This window comes from Mus caroli, chromosome 10 (genome assembly GCF_900094665.2).
Source record: "Mus caroli chromosome 10, CAROLI_EIJ_v1.1, whole genome shotgun sequence".
Taxonomy (NCBI): domain Eukaryota; kingdom Metazoa; phylum Chordata; class Mammalia; order Rodentia; family Muridae; genus Mus; species Mus caroli.
Genome location: NC_034579.1, coordinates 76,923,549 through 76,943,096, shown reverse-complemented (window position 1 = coordinate 76,943,096; position 19,548 = coordinate 76,923,549). Strand labels below are relative to the sequence as shown.

Below are 19,548 nucleotides of genomic sequence, written 5' to 3'. Positions count from 1 at the left end.
GGGAGGGAGGACCACCTGTGATAGGGGAGGAGGGGGTGGGAGGGAGGACCACCTGTGATATTGGAGGAGGGGGTAGGAAGGAGGACCACATGTGATATGGGAGGAGGGGGTGGGAGGGAGGACCACAGGGCACTGCTGGGGAGAGGGTGGGAGGGAGGACCACCTGTGATATTGGAGGAGGGGTGGGAGGGAGGATCACCTGTGATATGGGAGGAGGGGTGGGAGGGAGGACCACAGGGCACTGCTGGGGAGAGGGGACACTCCTTGTAAATACAGCAGGGCCCCAGGTGTGATGCTTTATGGTCTATGTTTGCTTATACATGGTTTTTTGTTTTCTTTTTTTTTAAGGTCGTTACACTTTTTCTTCATGTACAAAGACAGCACGATCAGTTTCACTGGGTAGACACTGTTGAATAAACCACTCAAGGTCACTTAGTCCAACTTAATGAAGCCTTTGATGGCATGTGTTGAGCCCACAAGTCCAGGTCAGACTGTATCTTTACATCAGACTTAGAGCAGACACGGCAAGAGCGAGAACACTGGCCAAACTGCCATGGGTGATTCCAGTAGCGCTGCGGCTCCATCTTGTCTTCAGACAACCATGAGGAAAAAGACTTTTTTTATAGATTGGGGAGGCAGGGCAGGGTTTCTCTGTGTAGCCATGGCTGTCCTGGAACTCACTCTGTAGACCAGGCTGGCCTGGAATTCACAGAAATCTGCCTGCCCTCTGCCTCCCGAGTGCTGGGATTAAAGGTGTGCGCCACCACTGCCTGGCAGCAACAGAGTTCTAAAGGACTCCCTAGATGAACTTGCTGCTAATTTCTTCTTAGCATCAGGTATTTACACAATTAATGAGCTTATTCCAGCATAATGTACTTAAAATTAGGACCTGTGGATACCGAGGAGTCTTGTAATAGTGACAGGCTGTCTCTTCTGATGTTTTTAATTTATAGGAGACTATCTTTAGATGCTTCCTGCTACCTTTAATCATGCAGTTAGTATCTGTAGAATTTAAATAATTCAAAAGCTGTATTAATAACAAGTTTTAAAAGTGACAGTGTATAAAACAGTATCAAGCAAGCATACTGACATCAAAGAAAGCTGCTCTAAGGTAATAATTTTTGCAGTAATTAAAAATTACTTGTCAGTGATCCTAACAAGACCATGGAAGGCTGGCACTTACTAGTCAGTCACTCGCTGGTTACACTATTTCTTTACATGGTTTTCACTTCGTCTGGAAGAGTAGCCCTGGTGTATTTCTTAAGTTGACTGAGGAAAGCTTTGAGATGACTTATCCTGTGTGCTAGTCCCTAGTCCCTAGCAGATGGTAGCACAGAAGCGATAAATGCTGCTTCTGTAGGGTTCTACCAAGGCATCTGTGCCTTTCAGAGGGAGCTACAAGTGACCATTAATAGTTCAATCTCCATGAAATCGCAGCTATAGTAGGTCGGCTCAAGCCTTACGGCACATGCTGCCTCTATGTGCACTGAAGCGTCCCATGTCTAATGAGACACCAGATGGAGCATTGCTCTCCAAGTCCCCAGAGGGAAGAAGACAAGAAACGAGCAGAGGTGTGTGCATTCCTGTGGCTGGTGTTGAAAAGTTATCTGCAGTAGTTTGCTTTCTTACCGTTGGATTCTTCTGCATTTGGAGAGGCTGTGAGCCATGAATGTCCATGGATGATTACAAGGTCCCATCTTCCTCTCTGTGTCCCCCAAATCTCTGTGACAGTGCTTCAGTTCTTTAGGACAAATGCTCTGTTTCTCTCGGTGGCTGGGATGCGTTAATTCACTACCAGCATGGTGAGTTACTGGCCTTGTGCTGTATTGTGAGCACATGTACAGTTGGTGTTAGTTGTGGGTGTTCCTGTGTTGTCCTGTGGCAGGTGTACAGTCCATGCCAGCTGTGGGTTCTCTGATCTCATCGATTGCTTTCAGAAGTGAGCTCTGAGTGGAAAATCCAGACTTAAGAACATAGTTGTCATAAGCGTCTAATAGAAAAGCCAGTATGCAGGGGCTGGGGCAATGACTCAGAGGGCGTCACACTGAAGACCTGAATTTGACTTGCCACCAAACCCAGGTTAAAGCTGAGTACCATAAGTTCACTTATGATGTGTAGATAAGAGGGTTTCTAGAAGCTTGTAGCCCCCTAGCCTAGAGTACACAGTGACAAGACAGTGATGAGGAAGAGACCTCTATCATACACCTGGGGTTCCTCTGTGGCTTCCACATGTATGTTATGGCACGAGTATACACACACACACACGCACACACACACACAGAAGAAACTCAACAAAGAAGCAGAAGTTATTTTAAGTTGGTAAGGATACCAGACTGAGCGTGGTGGTGCACACTGTTAGTCCCAGCACTCAGAAGGCAGATGCAGGTGGATCTGTGTGAGTTTGAGGCCAGCCTGGTTGAAACACTTCCAGGTCAGCCAGGAGTACACAGTAAGACTGTACCTGTCTTAGCATTTCTATTGCTGTGATGAAACACCACAGTACCAAGAAACTTGGGGAGGAAATGATTTGTTTCAGTGCACACTTCCAGGTTTCTGTTACTGAAAAAGATCAAGCTCACACAGGGCAGGAACCTGGAGGCGGGAGCTGATGCAGAGGCCATAGAGGCGTGCTGCTTACTGGCTTGCTTCCCCTGGCTTGGTCAACCTGATACCTTATAGAGCCCAGGAGTACCCTGTCCAAGGATGACACCACCCACAATGAGTGGCTCCCCCACCTCACTGATTAAGAAAATGCTCTATAGGCAAGCCTGCACCCCAATTTTATGGAGGCATTTTCTTAATTATGGCTCTTTCCTCTCAGCTGACTCCAAATAAATGGAAAAGCAGAACAGCTCTGTACTGGCTGGTTTTGAGTGTCAACTGGACACAGGCTGGGGTTATCACAGAGAAAGGAGCTTCAGTTGAGGAAAGGCCTCCATGAGACCCAGCTGTAAGGCATTTTCTCAATTAGTGATCAAGGAAGGAGGGCCCCTTGTGGGTGGGACCATCACTGGGCTGGCAGTCTTGGGTTCTATAAGAGAGCAGGCTGAGCAAGCCAGGGGAAGCAAGCCAGTAAAGAACATCCCTCCATGGCCTCTGCATCAGCTCCTGCTTTCTGACCTGTTTGAGTTCCAGTCCTGACTTCCTTTGGTGATGAACAGCANTNTGGAAGNGTAAGCNGAATAAACCCTTTCCTCCCCAAATGCTTCTTGGTCATGATGTTTGTGCGGGAATAGAAACCCTGACTAAGACAAGCTCCTTGCTAGCTTCTGACTGCCTGACGAATTTGACAATCATGCTAAGTGAAGGGCTTACAATAGGAAACATTGAGTTAGGGACAGACTCTCTGTAAATTGCTTGTTGATGCTGTTGGCAGTTAACATACATTGTTTAATTATTTCAACATCCTTACAAGGATTGTCCATCCGTACATTCACATTAGAAAAGAAAGTGTCTGAGAGGTGCCTGTGCTGAAGGCGGGCTGAGTGGCTGGGGCAGGGTTTAGCCCTTGTGCCGGAGCTGGAGCTGCAGGAACAGAGCTCTCTGTGTGCATGTGCCTCAGTGACTCTGCCGGCTGGGTGACTTTTAAACATAATTTTAAAGACATTTGTTTCCATTAGATGTGTCCAGAATATTGTAGGGTGTAGTTTTTTAAAAATTTCTTAACATAAAGTGAATTAATTTATTTGTTTACGTTTAATATTGTTGTTATTCATATTCTCCCTCTCCCTCTCCCTCTCCCTCCCACCCTCTCTCTCTCCCTCTCCCTCTCCCTCTCCCTCTCCCTCTCCCTCTCCCTCTCCCTCCCACTCTCTCTGCCAGAAGACAGCCTTAGGAGTTGGTTCTCTCCAATTACTTTATCTTTAAATTTAATTGTAGAAGTACCAGGCTTTTTTGTTAGCATCCTTTGTTCTCAAATAACAACACAGAGACCTGGTCTCTTTATTAAACACTGTCTTGCATGAGAGCTGGGCAAGGTTCTCATCTGTTCTAACCCAACAGTGCTGCTAACTACCCTGCCATGTGCCCTGTTAGCTGCCACCTCAGTCCTGCCCTGGCTGCTCCTGCTCCACCCTCCTCCCTTGGTGACTGTCTCTCACAGGGACTCCCTCTGGTGAATCCTCTCTCCTGGTCCCCACCAGAGACTCTGTAACACTGAAGCAAGAGATGCTTGACAATGCCAGCATCTGGACTGCAGCCATATGTCAGGGTACAGAAGTCAGCATCTGAATACACAGTGCACAGGGTCATTCCCCAACATTCAGTGTTGTTGGTGGTATGGGAGGAGGGGGTGGTGAAGGCAGCCCCTGGTTAGTATTGCTGGTGATGTGTGGGTGGGGTAGGGCTGATGACAGCTTTTGGCATTGGTTCTTACCTTTTCACAGTGGGGTCTGGGGACCAAACTTGAGGTTGTCAGGTTTTGTGAGCTGAACTGTCTCTCTGATTCTAAGTGGTTATCTTTATTACCCTTTTAAAAAAATGATGTTGTTTATATGAGTATGGGGTAGTATTGTCATGTAAGTGTAGATGCCCACAGAAACCAGAGCTGTCAGGTCTCATGGAGTCTGACGTAGTGCTAGGAACTGATCTCGGGACCCCTGCAAGGACAGGACAAGCCTGTAGCCACAGAGCCACCTCTCCAGCTCCTCTGAGCTCCGTTTGAAATCATCGTGTTTATTGTTTGAGTCTGAGACAGGACCTAATTATGTAGCTGATCTCAGTTCTCCTGCTTAGACTCCCCACCTGTGCTGTGACTACAGGTGTGCACTGCCACACCCGCATTTGCTCTTAGTGACATTTGTTGCTTGTTCATGACACATGACAATGAAATCGTGATGCTAAATTTAGTTTTTGCCTTTAAAAATATAACCAAATCGTTTTAGATTTAGTCCACTAACAATAACAGCAACAAATTATCTCCTCTGTTGGAAAATGGCAAGTTCATGCTTTTTTTGGGTGGTTATTTTCTATTCGTATCTTTTCTGTGATTAAAGTAATTAAATTCTTACTTCCATAGTAAGTTAACTTCATTGGGATGTGTCCGAACATCAACATTTCACCAGATATGCAGTCACTGAGCTTGTATTTATTTTTATTCTTTGAGACAGCATATTATTATTTGTAACCCTGGCTGGCCTGGAACTCACAGAGAGCCACCTGCCTCTGTCTCCTGAGCTCTTAGATCAAAGGTGTCCAAACTTGTCGCTTTGAATGTAATTGTATATATTCCCAGGCCCACTGCTAAGCCTCAGAAGCTCTTAATACTGAGTTATCCATGCTAAGTTACATGTTGCTGGTTCCTCTAAGCCATCTCCTAAGTTGTGCAGAAAAGAATCCATCTTCCAGCAACAGCTCCAAAGCTCTGTTAGAGAAAGTGAGGCTGTCTCACTGGTCTGGAGTGAGTCTCACTGGTGTGGAGTCTTACTGGTCAGGACTCTCACTGGTATAGAGTCTTACTAGACTGGGTTCACTGGACTGGAGGCTCACTGGTCAGGACTTTCACTGGGCAGGACTTTCACTGGGCTGGAGGCTCACTGGTCAGGACCCTCACTGGACTGTAGGCTCACTGGGCTGGAGGCTCACTGATCAGGGCCCTCACTGGACTGTAGGCTCACTGGACTGGAGGATCACTGGTCAGGACTCTCACTGGGCTGGAGGCTCACTGGTCAGGACTCTTACAGGTTAGGACTCTCACAGGTCAGGACTCTTGCTGGACTGTAGGCTCACTGGACTGTAGGCTCACTGGTCAGGACTCTCATTGGTCAGGACTCTCACAGGTCAGGACTCTCACTGGACTGTAGGCTCACTGGTCAGGACTCTCACAGGTCAGTACCCTCACTCGTCAGGCCCCTCACTAGTCAGGACTCTCACTGGTCCATGAAGTATACTGGTCAGGACCCTCACTGGTCAGGAGGTATACTGGTCAGGACTCTCCCTGGGCTGGAGGCTCACTGGGCTGGGGTCTCTGGTCTAGATCACTGGGATTCATAGTGTGTGCATGTCTTAGTTACTTTTATACTTCCATGAAAAAGCACCATGACCAAGGCAAATCATAAACGAAAGCACATAATTGGGGGCTTGCTTTCAGTTTCAGAGGGTGAGTCTCCTTCAGGGAGCATGGGGATAAGCGGTCAAGCATGGTGATGGAGCAGTGGCTGAGAGCTTACAGGTTGGTTTGCAGGAGGCAGAGTGCATGTCAGAAAGACAGAGAAAGAGACACTTTCCATCGTGGCATGGAATGGCAGGGGATTTTGAAAACCTCAAGTCCACCCCCCAGTAACACACCTCCTCTAACCAGAGGCCACACCTCCTCTAACCAGAGACCACACCTCCTAATCCTTCCCAAACAGTTCCACCAACTGGGAACCACACATTTAAACACTGATCCCATGGGAGCCATGCCCACTCAGACCACCATAGAGACACATCTACAGTGGAGACTTCATCAAATCTGCTGGTTCCTAGTGCCTGGTCCAGACATCCTCTTGAATGCTTTTTACCATTTGTATCTGAAAATCTCCCTCTCTGGTAGCCATGTACAGCAGAATGACATTGTGGGCAATGACTTCCTATATGATGACAGTACTAGTTTGTACAGCAGGCTTACTCTTATTCAGTCTGTTATGTAAGAAGAAATGTTAACAGTGAGTTGAGCAGAGTGTGCCCCCATCATTAAACAGTGTGTGACTATCCATCCGATTCAGGTGGAGTCCTGATGAATTCATGTTATCCTTCTAATCCTAGCACTGGCACTAAATAGACTGTTCTCAAAAGATGTACTAATGGTCCTCAGCACCAACCAGGGATATACAAGTCAAAGCCACAGTGATCCAGGATGCCATTCTGGTAAGAGTGGCTGTTCTCCAAGAGACAAAAGGAAAATACCAGTAAAGCAATGGGAAGAAAGGAACCCTTGTATCCGGCTACATAGTCACTGAGGCAGAGAGTTAACATGACTGCACAATACGTCAACCCCACTGCTGGGTACATAGCCAAAGGAAATAAAATTAATGTGTCAGAGACATTTACACTTCCCTGTTTACTGAAGCACTGTTCACAATAGCTAAGGGATGGAAGCAATCTAATATGTCACTAGATGAATGGATAAAGGAAATGTATTCTAAACAAACAGAGGGATACTGTTCAGAGATAAAAGAGAATGAAGTCTGGCCACTTGTGTAACATGGAAGAGATGTGATTATGTTGACAGAAAGAAGCCAAACACAGAGAGACAGTGCTGTGGGAATGCCAGTCAGATGAACCTGAAAAAGACCTGAAAAAGAAAGTTACCTTCCTAGGCCCTCTCCGCACAGTGGTGTAGTAGCCAGGGAGAGCTGTGCTGTGCGTGTGCCTATGTGTGTGCCTGTGCATGTGTCTGTGTGTGTGTGCACCTGTGCACGTGCGTGTGTGCACGCTGATCTGTGGGTGAGGTACTGACTGAGTGGAAAGATGTGCCATGCTGTGGAGAGATGAATACAAATAATGTGTATGTTGCCTTTCCGAAGCTAGGAAAATCCATTTTTAATGTTTATAATTGCAATATCTAATGACAATATGATAAATATTTAAGAAGACAAGTACATTTAACTGAAACATTGCAGCATATAGTACAGCATCCAATGTAATCCCATTAGTGTGAACAGCCTTTCTCGTTTCATTTATTGGTTATGTGTCTGGCCTATGCTGCTCAGGTTGGTAAGGGGCTCAGGTAATCCTCCCACCCTAGTCTCCAGACTGCACCCTGCACTCAGCTCCTGCTTAAAGTGAAAAGCACTCTTTTGCATTAAAAAAGATTTCCAGGCCTAGAGAGATGGCTCAGGTGTTGAGAGCATTTGCTGCTCCTCCAGAGGACCCGAGTTCAGGTCCCACCGTTCCTGGAACCCACTGGCAGCTCACACCTGCCTGTAACTCCAGTTGCAGGGACTCTGGTGATGTTCCCTTGACCTCAGTGGGCATCTCCACACACATGTGCAAATGCACACACCTGGGCTTATTTGCACACTCAGGCTTATTGCACACTCAGGTTTATGCGCACACTCAGGCTTATGTGCACACTCAGGCTTATTTGCACATCTGTATAAAAGTGCTTCAAAAAGCACTTTTAAAAAGAAAAGCTTTCCAGTTCTTTCTATTTCATATGGTTTTTTTCTGAGCTCCTTTTTCTAACTGTTATACATAAGCTGTCCCCACCCATCTTTTTAAGCAGGGAAGAATGAAATTGCTGGACTATAGGGCGTACACATCACCTTCATTACATAGTTCTAAAGTGTTTCCCATAGGGATTCTAACAATTTAGACTCTGTGTGTGTGTGTGTGTGTGTTGAGCTCCACGTTATTATCAACAGTGTAGTGCCCAGAATTCGTTTTCCTGCGTGTCCTGGTAGGTGTGAGTACTACTTTTGCATGTGTTGTATTTCTTCAGTGCACAGTGGGATTGTCTCCTGTTTACTAGTGATTTCAGTTAACTTCTCCCATGCGTGTGAAAGTATACGTCTACATCCATGTGATGATGTCCATCTGTGTGTGCAGAGACCTCCGCAGGATGTCAGGCATTCTGCTCTTCCACTGTCTACCTTTTTCCCTTGAGATGGGGTCTATCACTGAGCCTGGACTTTATGAGTGGCTACAAGCCCCATGAACTTCTACCACTGAGTTCTGACAGAATGTGGGTTATAGGCATAGGCCCAGGGTTTACACGGATGCTGGTCCTCAAGTTTGTGTGGCAAACTCTCTTACCCACTGTCCCCCGTCTCCAGCTCCTGGATGAGCTTCTTTGGTGAGCTAATTAATCTTCTAAACCCTTGGCCTTTTTCTGTGGACAGTTACTCGGGGTTGCAGATTTTCTCCACTCTGTTGCTTGCTTTCCCTCTTTGACTAAAGCGTTTTCTAGTCAGCCAAAGGTTTAAAGTTTATAAACTTTCCCTTTATGTTTTACAGTTTTGTTCAAAAAGAATTCTTTCCACATGTATTAGTCAGGATTCTCCAAAGAATGAAAGTGGAACGGGGTGAGGAGAGAGAGAGGGAGGAGGAGGGAGGGAGGGAGAGAGAGAGAGAGAAAGAGAGAGAGAAAGAACGTTAATTGATAGTCAAATTGGCCATGCAGTTATGGAGGCTAAGAAGCCTTTCAAGAGGCCCCTACCGTGAGCCGCAGTCCCAGCCTCAGAACCCCTGGTCCTTTTCCTCTCTCCAGGGGCCAGACGATGGATGGACTGCTCACTGAGGACAGTTCTTCTCCCTCAGTCTTCCAACTCACATGCTCATCTCATCGAGACGGACCGACCCATTCACACCCAGAAACGGTCTTTCTCCATTTACCCACAATCCTCGATCCCGTCAAGCTGATTCGTAACACTAGCCGTCTTTCTACAACTTAGCAATTTTTGCCTTTTGGATTATGTTTTTAATTTACCTGGAATTGGGTTTTGTGTTTGGGATGAGTGTCAGGACCAGATTTCTTGGTTGTTTTATACATTACTATCTGGCTGACTCAGACGGCTTACCGAGGAGCCATCTGCTATGCCCCGTCCTGTCCAACTTGCGTGGATATCCTTTAGAGCTTTTTGCCTTGCTAAGAGCTTTTAATCATGACTGTTGAATTGTGTCAGGTTTCCCCGTCACATGTTCTTATAATCATGTTACTTTTCCCCGTCCATTTACTTGTTAATGAATTATGTTAATTTACTTCCAGCTGTTAAATTGGTCTTTCATTCCCTTGGATAAGCCCAATTTGGTTGTGACCTATCTATCACACATTGAGTATTTTGCTGAATTTGATTTGCTAATTTTTTGGAATGGAAGTTATTTCATGATATTCCTATAATATCTTTTCCCCCCCTCTTTTGTATGTGTTTACTGGAATGGTGGTGAATTCTGTTTAATTCTTCATTTTTAATATTGGGCTGCTTTTTAAAAAATATATAGTTATGTACATGGAGAGGCAGTTTGTCCACAGGCACGCATTCCCCCTGGAGCTGGAGTTATAAAGGTTGTAAGCCCAAGTGGGTCCCCTGCAGGGACACTGTGCTCTCGCTCTCAGAGCCTCCTCTTCCCTCTTTCCCTTGTTCATTTCTGAGACAGCCTTAGTCTGTAGCAAATAAGTAAGGTTAGCATAGAACTCAAGGTGTATGCCGAGGTGGCTTCAGACTTACAACAGTCCCTTTCCCTCTCCCTCCCTCCCCTCCCTCCCCTTCCTGTGCTCCCTACAGACCCTGTGCCTGTCCTGTCTCATTCAGGGTGTTACCTGACTCTCCTCCCTTTTGTTCACTTGGCCAAAGGCCTCTGGTTGATATCTTTGCTGTCTTTTCTCTTGTGTTGACTTGTGCTCTTCTGCCTACCATCCCTTCTTTCCTCTTGTCTTGCGCAGCCTTTTGAGGTTTTAAGGCTGTGAGCTTGGCATCGTCCATATGCAGACTTTGCCTGTGTGTCAGTGGAAGGCGTGCCTCGGATTGCAGTGCGCTGCTGTCTGCGCCTCCCAAGCATGCAGTTCAGGGTGTTACATTTTTGTTACATTGACTGATCTCTTCTCTGACCTGTAAGTTATTTGGAAGCACAGTGTTTACTTTCACAGTATTTGGTAGGGGAGTCCCAGGTGTCCGTTTTCCTGGTGTGTCCAGAGAACAACTTTGACATGTTTCAGTCATTCCAAACTCACGAAGACTTGTCCTGTAGCCTGTAGTTTGTGTTTGTGAGTGGCCCGTGGATACTTTGTAAAGTGTGTCAAGGTATCTTTAGTACTGTTCTTAACTGTACCACTTTCCTGGGATACTGAAACTGCTCCTTCAACATTATGTGTATCTAGTGTGTGTGTGTGTGTGTGTGTGTGTGTGTGTGTGTGTGTGTATATATATATATATATATATATATATATATATATATATACATAGTTTAGCTAATCTCTGCCCCATATTTTATTGTGTGTTATATACTTTCCCTATCATCGTCAAATCATTTCTTTACCTGGGCATGGTAGCCTATACCTGTAATCCTAGCACTTGGGAGTGGGTTAGATCAGGAGTTCAAGGTCATAGCAAGCTCAAGGTCAACCTGAAGTACAAGAGCCCCTGTCTCAAATCCCAAATGACAATGGTAATAATAACAATTATTATTTGAACACCCGAAGCATCTCTGGGTCTGGTTTTGCTAATGTATTAGTGCTACAGTGGCTGTTTCCTTTGCTGCCTTTTATCCCCTGACTTGTAAAGTTTCATTAAATGTTTGACTTTGTATATAAAAGACCACTGGAGACTCAGATAAATATTATTTGTGTCTAGCAATGAACATATCTTTCCTTTTGTTAGTGGAGAGGTTGGGGCAGTCCGTGGACGGTGGTTCCTTCAGTATTCCTGCTACACATCTCTCCAGCAGTGGGCTCTTGATGTGACCGAGTGTGGGCGGTGTGACATGGCTCCTGGTGGTCTTGTTCTTCTTCCTGTGACCACATGCTGACGCTTTCCCCCTACGTGATGTGCGCTAGGCTTCTCTTACCTTACTTTATCTCCACAGTCCCTGGATCTGGTCCTGAGAAACAGGGTAGGGTATTCGAAGTGGTTCTTCTCTTTCCTCTTCCCCCATTGGCAGATATTCCTTCATCCTGTGGCAACTGCTCTGTCCTTGCAGACAGAGCATTTCCCCCACCTCTCAGGTGGCTTGGCTTTATGTGAGGGGATTTGTGTGGCGCTGGGTCTTTAGGTGGTTAAGATGGTATCCCAGGAGCTTGGAAGGTCTCTCACTATCTAGTAAACATGCCCTGTATCTGGCAGTCAGCCTCTCCGATGGGTGTGCTGGCCCATGTGCTGTGTCTTGCTGGCCTGTGTGCTGTGTAGAACTTGGAAGTGGCATTTGCCTTCTTCTCCTTTGCTTTTGTGGCCGTTGTCTCTCCCTCACTGACTGCAAGAGGAGAAAGACTCCAAATGCCCTCTCTCCCCTTGGAATTCATTCCTTACCTAGGCATTAACTCTTCTGCCCCTGAGGCAGGGAGAGGCCATTTCTAAGCTGAAACTGGTTCTGACCTGAGTAATTTCATTCCACTCCTAATTCACCTCCCTCAGCAAGATGAGATGGTATCAAGCCGGTCACTGTGAATAAATCTAGCTTATTTTCCTCTCATCAAGGTGGCAAATGTCAATCTCTTGTTACCTAGTTTTGTGAATTAATTGCAAGAATGATTTTTTTTAAAAATTACCTATCCCGATCTACTTTCACATTAGACAGCCAATCAGATTTTACAGTAATGATGTTATGGGTTATCCCTCTCAGCATTAAATAAACTGCCGTTTCAGAGAAAGACGTGTTTCCTTGGCCTGGCACGTGGCAGAAAGAGGCTTCCCTGGTGGGATTTAGGAAGTTGTTGAAGTGAAAGGTAACAGGCTGGCCTGTTTTTCCCACTGTTTTAGGGATCGGCGGCAATTTGGTGGCCATTCAGGCTAGCAGGATTTCTACCTACCTCCATTTACATAGCATCCCCGGAGAACTACCTGAGGAGCCCAGAGGCTGTTCCTACCCATTTAGAACATTTTTTGGTTCAGGTAAGTGTTGTGTGTTGTTGGGTTGTGTGTACTTTGTGAGGAACTGCTGCCCGCTGAGACCTAGGGCAGGCAAAATTTGTCGAATCTATATTTTGTGCATGCTGGGCTGAGCGAATGTCAGGGAACAAAGGCCTTCTGTGTCCATGTGTGTCATTGCACTTTGTTCCTGTCTCTGGGATATCTTGTTGGCTAAGAAAGGAACCGTATGTACACACACAAAAGCCTCTCTTGACAGATGGTCCTTTCTTCCATATCACTCCTGTTGACTCTTTAAAATGTGGGTATTTGCTCTGAAACAGGACATTAGGAGACAACCCAGTGGCAGGGAACAGTATGTCACACATGTGAACAGATACGGCAACCATTACAGTATTAATCATTATTATTTTATACGTCTGGCTGTTCACCTACAAGTGTGTCTGGGTACCAGTTGTGTGCCTGGTACTCTCAGAGGCTGGAAGAGGTCATCAGATCTTCCTGGAACTGAGGTGATAGGAGGTTGTGAGCTGCCACATGGGAATTGAACCCTGGTCCTCTGGAAGAGCAGTCTGTGCTCTTACCACTGAGCATCCAGCCCCTCCTGTGATATCAGTGATGGAACAGTTAAAGGAGACATAAAATTAACATTCCAATGTTTGCATTTTCCTTCTGTTTCTTAGATACTAATGTTCTCCACAATACGTTTTTAGTCAGCCATCTCTTATTTGGTTTTTTAATTACACCTAATGGGGGAAATTCCATGAATTAAGTAAATTGTAAAGGACTGTTGAAATGGCAGTTGAAATGATGATGGTATGAACTACAGTAAGGAGAAAGTAACCTTCAGTTTGTTGTTTTGTTTTGTTTTGTTTTTCTTGGGCTGGCCTTGAACTCCAAGGCCCTCCTGCCTCTGCTTTGGTTGAGGTCCAAGGTTGTCTTCCGATGTGGAAACTTAGCTTACAGCGTCCAGTTTATAGGTTCACTTTATTTTTCTACCACCACTGGGGCTTGAACCTTGTGAGTGCTGGAGAGGCAAGCAGCCTTTCCCTGAGCTGCATCCCCCGCTGCAGCCTTCAAATGCAATTTGAATGCTGTTTGCTTTCCTGTTACAGGAGTAAACAATAAGTCTGCCCAGGTTCTCCTGCTCTTCGTGATCCCGGGCCACTTGATCTTCCTCTACACAATTCACCTGATGAAGAGTGGCCACACCTCTCTGACTGTAGTCTTTGTTGTTGTGTACCTGTTTGCTGCTGTGCTGCAGGTAAGATGGAAACCTCTGAAGATCTCCTGGGCTCCCTCACACTGCTGAGAAACTGTCTTGATGGCCATCTACGGCACACAGTATAGTTACTGATTCAAAAGTAGACTGCTACAGCCTGGTACACAGAACTCTCGGGTTGCCTGGTACAGCCTGGTACACAGAACCCTTGGGCTGCCTGGGTTTCACAGCATCTTTTTGGTTATCTTGTTAGGTATGACACACTGTCTTAGTCAGGGTTTCTATTCCTGCACAAACATGATGACCAAGAAGCAAGATTGGGGAGGAAAGGGTTTATTCAGCTTACACTTCCACACTGCTGTTCATCACCAAAGGAAGTCAGGACTGGAACTCAAGCAGGTCAGGAAGCAGGAGCTGATGCAGAGGCCATGGAGGGATGCTCCTTACTGGCTTGCCTCCCCTGGCTTGCTCAGCTTGCTTTCTTATAAAACCCAAGACTGCCAGCCCAGGGATGGCACCACCCACAGTGGGCCCTACCCACTTGATCACCAACTGAGAAAGTGCCCCACAGCTGGATCTCATGAAGGCATTTCCCCAACTGAAGCTCCTTTCTCTGTGATAACTCCAGCCTGTGTCAGGTTGACACAAAACCAGTCGGTACACACACCTTCTTCCAAAAGATTCTTCGCAGGGACAGGAAGCTCATTTTGGGTGGTACCTGGTGTTTTACTTCACCTTCAATATTAATAGGCTGACTGATAATTTTCTTTTGGAATTCTGAAGGCAGCCTGCCTTGCTGCCTTCTGTCTGCTCGTGTTGCCAGTGAGAAAAGGTGCCATCTGACTCCTGAATCTCTTATAAGAACTTGGTTTCTCACCTTTATGTTCACCCATGTCTCTGTGAATGTGTGCAGGTGCATGCATGTTACTGCATGTGTGTGTATGTGGAGAGGTCAGAGGACAACCTCGAATGTCGGGACTTGCCTTCCACCCTGTTTGAGGCAGTGTGCTGTATCACACTAGCTGTCCCATGAGCCTCTAGCAAGTCTCTGGACTCTGTCTCCCGTCCTGCTGCAGAAGTGCTGGGATCCAGATGTGCCCCTCTGCACTTGGCTTTCTGAGGGTCCCAGAGGTGCAAACTCAGGTCCTTACACCCATGGGATAGGCACTTTTCCCACATGGCTATTTCTTCCACTGCATGTGACTTGGGCTTTAATTTCCCAGCAGCTTTAAGAGCTGTGCCTCTTACTTCTCTTTCTCTCGTTGGCAGTTTTTAAATTATATGCTGATGAACTCTGGTATGGGTATAAGTTGTCTCTTGTTTGACTCTTATCAGTCAGGAACTCATGCTCTTCAGTTCTGGGGAATACGTCTTTAAATATTATTTTTGGTGAATTTTCTTTTCTTTCTTGATATGTAACCCAAGCTGGTCTCAAAACTCAAAAGTAACCCAGACAGGCCTCAAACTAGTGACCTGCTGGCCTTTGCCTGTGAGTACTGGGTTACAGTAGTGTCTGCTATGCCTGGCTCTTCATGGGTCCTGTAGAGTTACTAGACTTCGATCAAACTTACTTTTAAACAGCCTCTGTTTCATTCTCTGTTTTCCTTTTAGATTACTATTGCTCTGTGTTGTGTAGAAGGCTTTTACTTTTTACACTTTAGAAATTTTCTTTTATGTAAGCAAACCCTTACCTATGTGCTGATAAACAAATCTCTAATGAAACTCATTGGGTCTCACAAACAGACACACACACACATACACACACACAGAGACTCAAAATATGAAAGCAGAAGGGGTCTTGGTTTGGAAGAAGAAGGAGTTTGGAAAGGGTAATAAATGGAATGCCTGCATGAATATAAAAATACATTATGTACGTGTGTGAAAATATAATGTAAGCCATTATTATGTATAATTAATATATGCCAGCAAACCATTTAAAAGTGTGCTGCTATAAGAAATGTACACATTTTAAATATTAAATAGAACCAAAAGGTTCTACGTCCCTAGATCTATTTCTCAGAGACAATCATCTTGAAATACCTTAGCTGTTTTTTCTGCCATTATTGGTAAATTTTAAAGTAATGTGCCTAAACTTTAAGTTTATGATTAATTCCATTTTGACTTTGGCTAAAAAAATAAATAATGATTGAAGCCCTTTGGACTGTTACAATGTGGTCCCATATTTCCCACATACTTATACCACAACTTTTAAAAAAAATTGTTAAAGTTAAGGTTAGTGGTGGCACGTACCTTTGATCCCTGCCTTCTGGAGGCAGAGGCAAGTGGATCTCTGAGTTCAAGTCCAGCCTGGTCTACAGAGCAAGTTCCAGGACAGCCAGGGCTATACAGAGAAACCCTGTCTCAAAAAAAAAAGAAAAAAAAAAGGATTGTCAGTATGTAATTAAGCCTACTTTAGTGTTTTCACTGAGGCTTGCTCTGCCTGCATTTCTTTGTGTGTGTATTATTTTCCTTGGTGTTAGTAATTCTTTCCTTTTTCACTTGGGTCTCGTCCCATAAGCCCTAGTGTTTCAGCTGCCCGGCTTCTCAGGACTGACTTCTTGTTTAACCGCATGGACTGGATACTCCCTACAGTGAGGAGTGCTGGTGCCTTCAGAGGCAGATTAAAGGATGCCTGAGGAGGTGCTTGCAGTTGGCCTTCAAGGGACTTGCCCTGGAGGAAGCTGGCTAGGGAAGGTGGATAGAGAGGATTCCAGGCAGGAGAAGCCACGTCAATAGAAGCCCCCGGCAAAATGGCCTTGGTGCAGCTGCTGTGTGCCAAGCATCACACTGTACCCCGACACCAGTGCACTGCATTCTCGATGTACGGCAGATGTGCTCTTTGTTAAGAGGCAGTGAATTTCAAAAGTGCCAGTGTGTATAGAAAGACAAATGAAAACCTCTGCCTGCCTCATGTGTTTAAAGTATATTTTATTATCTTCATGATTGCTTAATAATAAACATATTAGCACAATGTTTAATAAGTATGCTCAGGTATTTTTTACAAGAGAGTGGCATAATATAGGATTCTAGATCGCTGACTTAATTCACAGAGACAAGCACAGAACTGTGCCAGGAAAGCAGGTAGATCCAGATTTGGGTGGGGGTGGGGTGGGGGTCTGGGAGGGAGCAGGAGAGATGAGGCCTTAAAGACACCGCCAGCCGAGTTAGGACCCTGGGTTCTGCAGCAAGAAGGCGTGGCAGTGCTGTGTGGTCCGTTTCCCACTAGTTCTCCTGTGTTTACACCCCAAGTGTGCATCTTCTGTCTGTGAGACGGAGGTGTGTGTCTGGATGGCAGACCCTAGAAGAGGTGACTGAGGAAGGACAGAGACAGCAGACGTCATCCCCCGAGAGCTGCCAGGTGTGAGAGGTCTTAGGGTTTTATAATCTGCTTGCTTCGACTAAACATGAAACCAAAACTTGGTTTTACTGTTTTGTCTTTTTCCCTTTCACTGTGCTGACTATAGATGTGTGCAGGCCATCTTAACATTTCGGTGCTAAAAACATCTCCGGGAGGAAGAAAGGGGACGTTTCTAGCCTTTGATCCCCATTGAATTCCAAGGAAGCATTTATTCACACAACCCGTAAACAATGACTTGAAGTCATTTGTCAGTGCAGCTTTTAATTATTTTAGGCACTGGTTGTTTCATAAGAAAATGAGATCATTAAGAATGCTATGAATACTTTAGAACAAAATTCCGTGGCAAATTTATCATTAAAGTCTCATTATATAAACCTTTGCCCCGAGACAGAGAAACACGTTTCTCTTCTAGCTAGAGAGATGGTTCAGTGGGTTAGAGCAGGCGCTGCTCTTCAGAGGACCTGAAGTCTGGTCTCATCCAGAGACTCACAACTGCCTATCATTCCAGCTCCTGGGGATCTGACGCCCTCTTCTGGCCTCTGTGGGAACTGTACTCACGTGTGGAAACTCACATGTACACTGACTTAAGAAATAAATATTAAATAATGTTTCCCTTAATGTAAAGTGACAACAGATTCTCTGTATGTAAAGTTGGAAATGAAAATTCCAGGATTTTGTCGGGTCGGGTGCCAAATGGTACTGTCAAAAGAAACTGATGACACCGTTTCTGTCCCTGTGCTTCTGTTAGCTGCAGGATATGAGACAGATTAAGAGGCAATTAGAAAAGAGGAAGTCTTACCTTCTTATTAACAATGTAGTCTTCTGAACTCTACAATCAAACCTCTTGTCTATCATTCTTGAAAAACACTTAGATACTCTTAAAGAAATGATGGAAGAGTATATGTTGTAGCTGCTAAGTTACTATCAGCAAATATATTGGTCTTAGTAACAGGTATATGATTCTTAGTAGCATAATTTAAAAGACAGGTTTCTTTGATTTCTGTTATTACTACATCTCAGATATGAAATTTATACTTACATACAAATTATAACATCTTCTATTTCCAGGCAAATTGATTTTCTAAATGACTGTTCTCAATGAGCCCCATACCCACTTTAAACAAGCAGATGATGCCCCTCACGCCTCCCTTAGGAGCGTGGCGACATCTTAGTTCTCAGGCCTCCTTTAAGTAAGCATCGGTGGCTATCGAGAGTGACAAGCCACCACATGTGGCACTGGGACCAGCACTGCTTCCCCACTGCGTTCCAAAACTCCATGGCATTCCTCGGACTCAGTCCTCCACATAATGAAGCACAGGGCCCCACAGCAGTGTGGCCTCATGTGGAACCTCAGGACAGCCACCCACAAAGCAAGTTAATTAGCTTTCTGTCGGGAAGTTATGAGTTCTCGGGAGTCTTGCTGTCTGAAGGTGCACACTTCATCCACCTTGCATGGAGCTGTAATAGCTGAGTAGCTGACACACCGTCTCTTATTAAACGATGGGCCTAAAGTTTATCCTCTAACATGGCCCTCCAAAGGAAAGAGTCAAGCAGCCAAGGGGGCTGTGTCTTCTCTTGGGTTTTATTGCCATGAAGAGACACCATGACCACAGCAGCTCTTATAAGGAAAACATTTAATTGGGGCTGCTTGCAGCGTTAGAGGTTCAGTGCATGGTCATGGCTGGGAACATGGCAGTGTGTAGCAGACATCGTGCTGTAGAGGAAGCTAAGAGTTCTGCATTTTGATCTGCAGGCAGCAAGGCACACTGGCCAGACTTGAGTTTATAAGACCTCAAAGCCCACCCCCAAAGTGACACACTTCCTCCAACAAGATCACACCTACTCCAGCGTTCACACAGGAGTGTATGGGGCCATTCCTATTCAAAACACCACAGGTTGTATTGGCCTTATTAGCGTGGTCTCATCCACGTTCCTCATTGCTTCTTACGCTTTGAGATTTAAATCTATCAGATTTCAATTAGAAAGACTTTCTTTACTCTTTCTTAGTAGTTGTTTTTTAGAGATAGTCTTATGTAGACCAGGCTGTCCTTAAACTTGATATATAGCTGAGGTTGGCCTCAAACTTTTGACCCTCTTGCTGGCATATTCTGGTTGTTGATATTACAGGTGTGTGCCCCACACCTGGTGTGTTTATTCTTTCCATGTGACTGGTCTCCTTTTGTTTCTTGGTTTTGACTGTCAGCTTTGGTTGAAGAGGTCCTGTGAAGAAAAAGGAGATGTCATGCCAGGAGGAAGTATATAGTTTCTAACTTTCCTTCTAATTGTAACAATATCTACCTTGAAACTAGATTGGTAGAAAGCAGGTGGATTGTTGAGATTTCTTTTTAGGAGTTTTCAGTTGCTTATCTGAAATACTGTGGTCTTATGGGTGTTGGTATGTGGTACTGTGGTCTTATGGGTGTTGGTATGTGGTACTGTGGTCTTATGGGTGTTGGTATGTGGTACTG

General features: G+C 45.2%; 1 protein-coding gene across 5 annotated transcripts in view; it reads left to right on the top strand.

The window, feature by feature from the left end:
• Slc41a2 (solute carrier family 41 member 2) overlaps positions 1–19,548 on the top strand; it is a 103,793-nt gene that overhangs the window by 66,144 nt on the left and 18,101 nt on the right. For all 5 annotated transcript variants that reach the window (XM_021174397.2, XM_029482529.1, XM_029482530.1 and 2 more), the window contains 2 exons: positions 12,393–12,524; positions 13,616–13,764. In XM_021174397.2, coding sequence (XP_021030056.1) covers positions 12,393–12,524; positions 13,616–13,764 — 281 coding nt within the window. The remainder of the gene's footprint in view (positions 1–12,392; positions 12,525–13,615; positions 13,765–19,548) is intronic.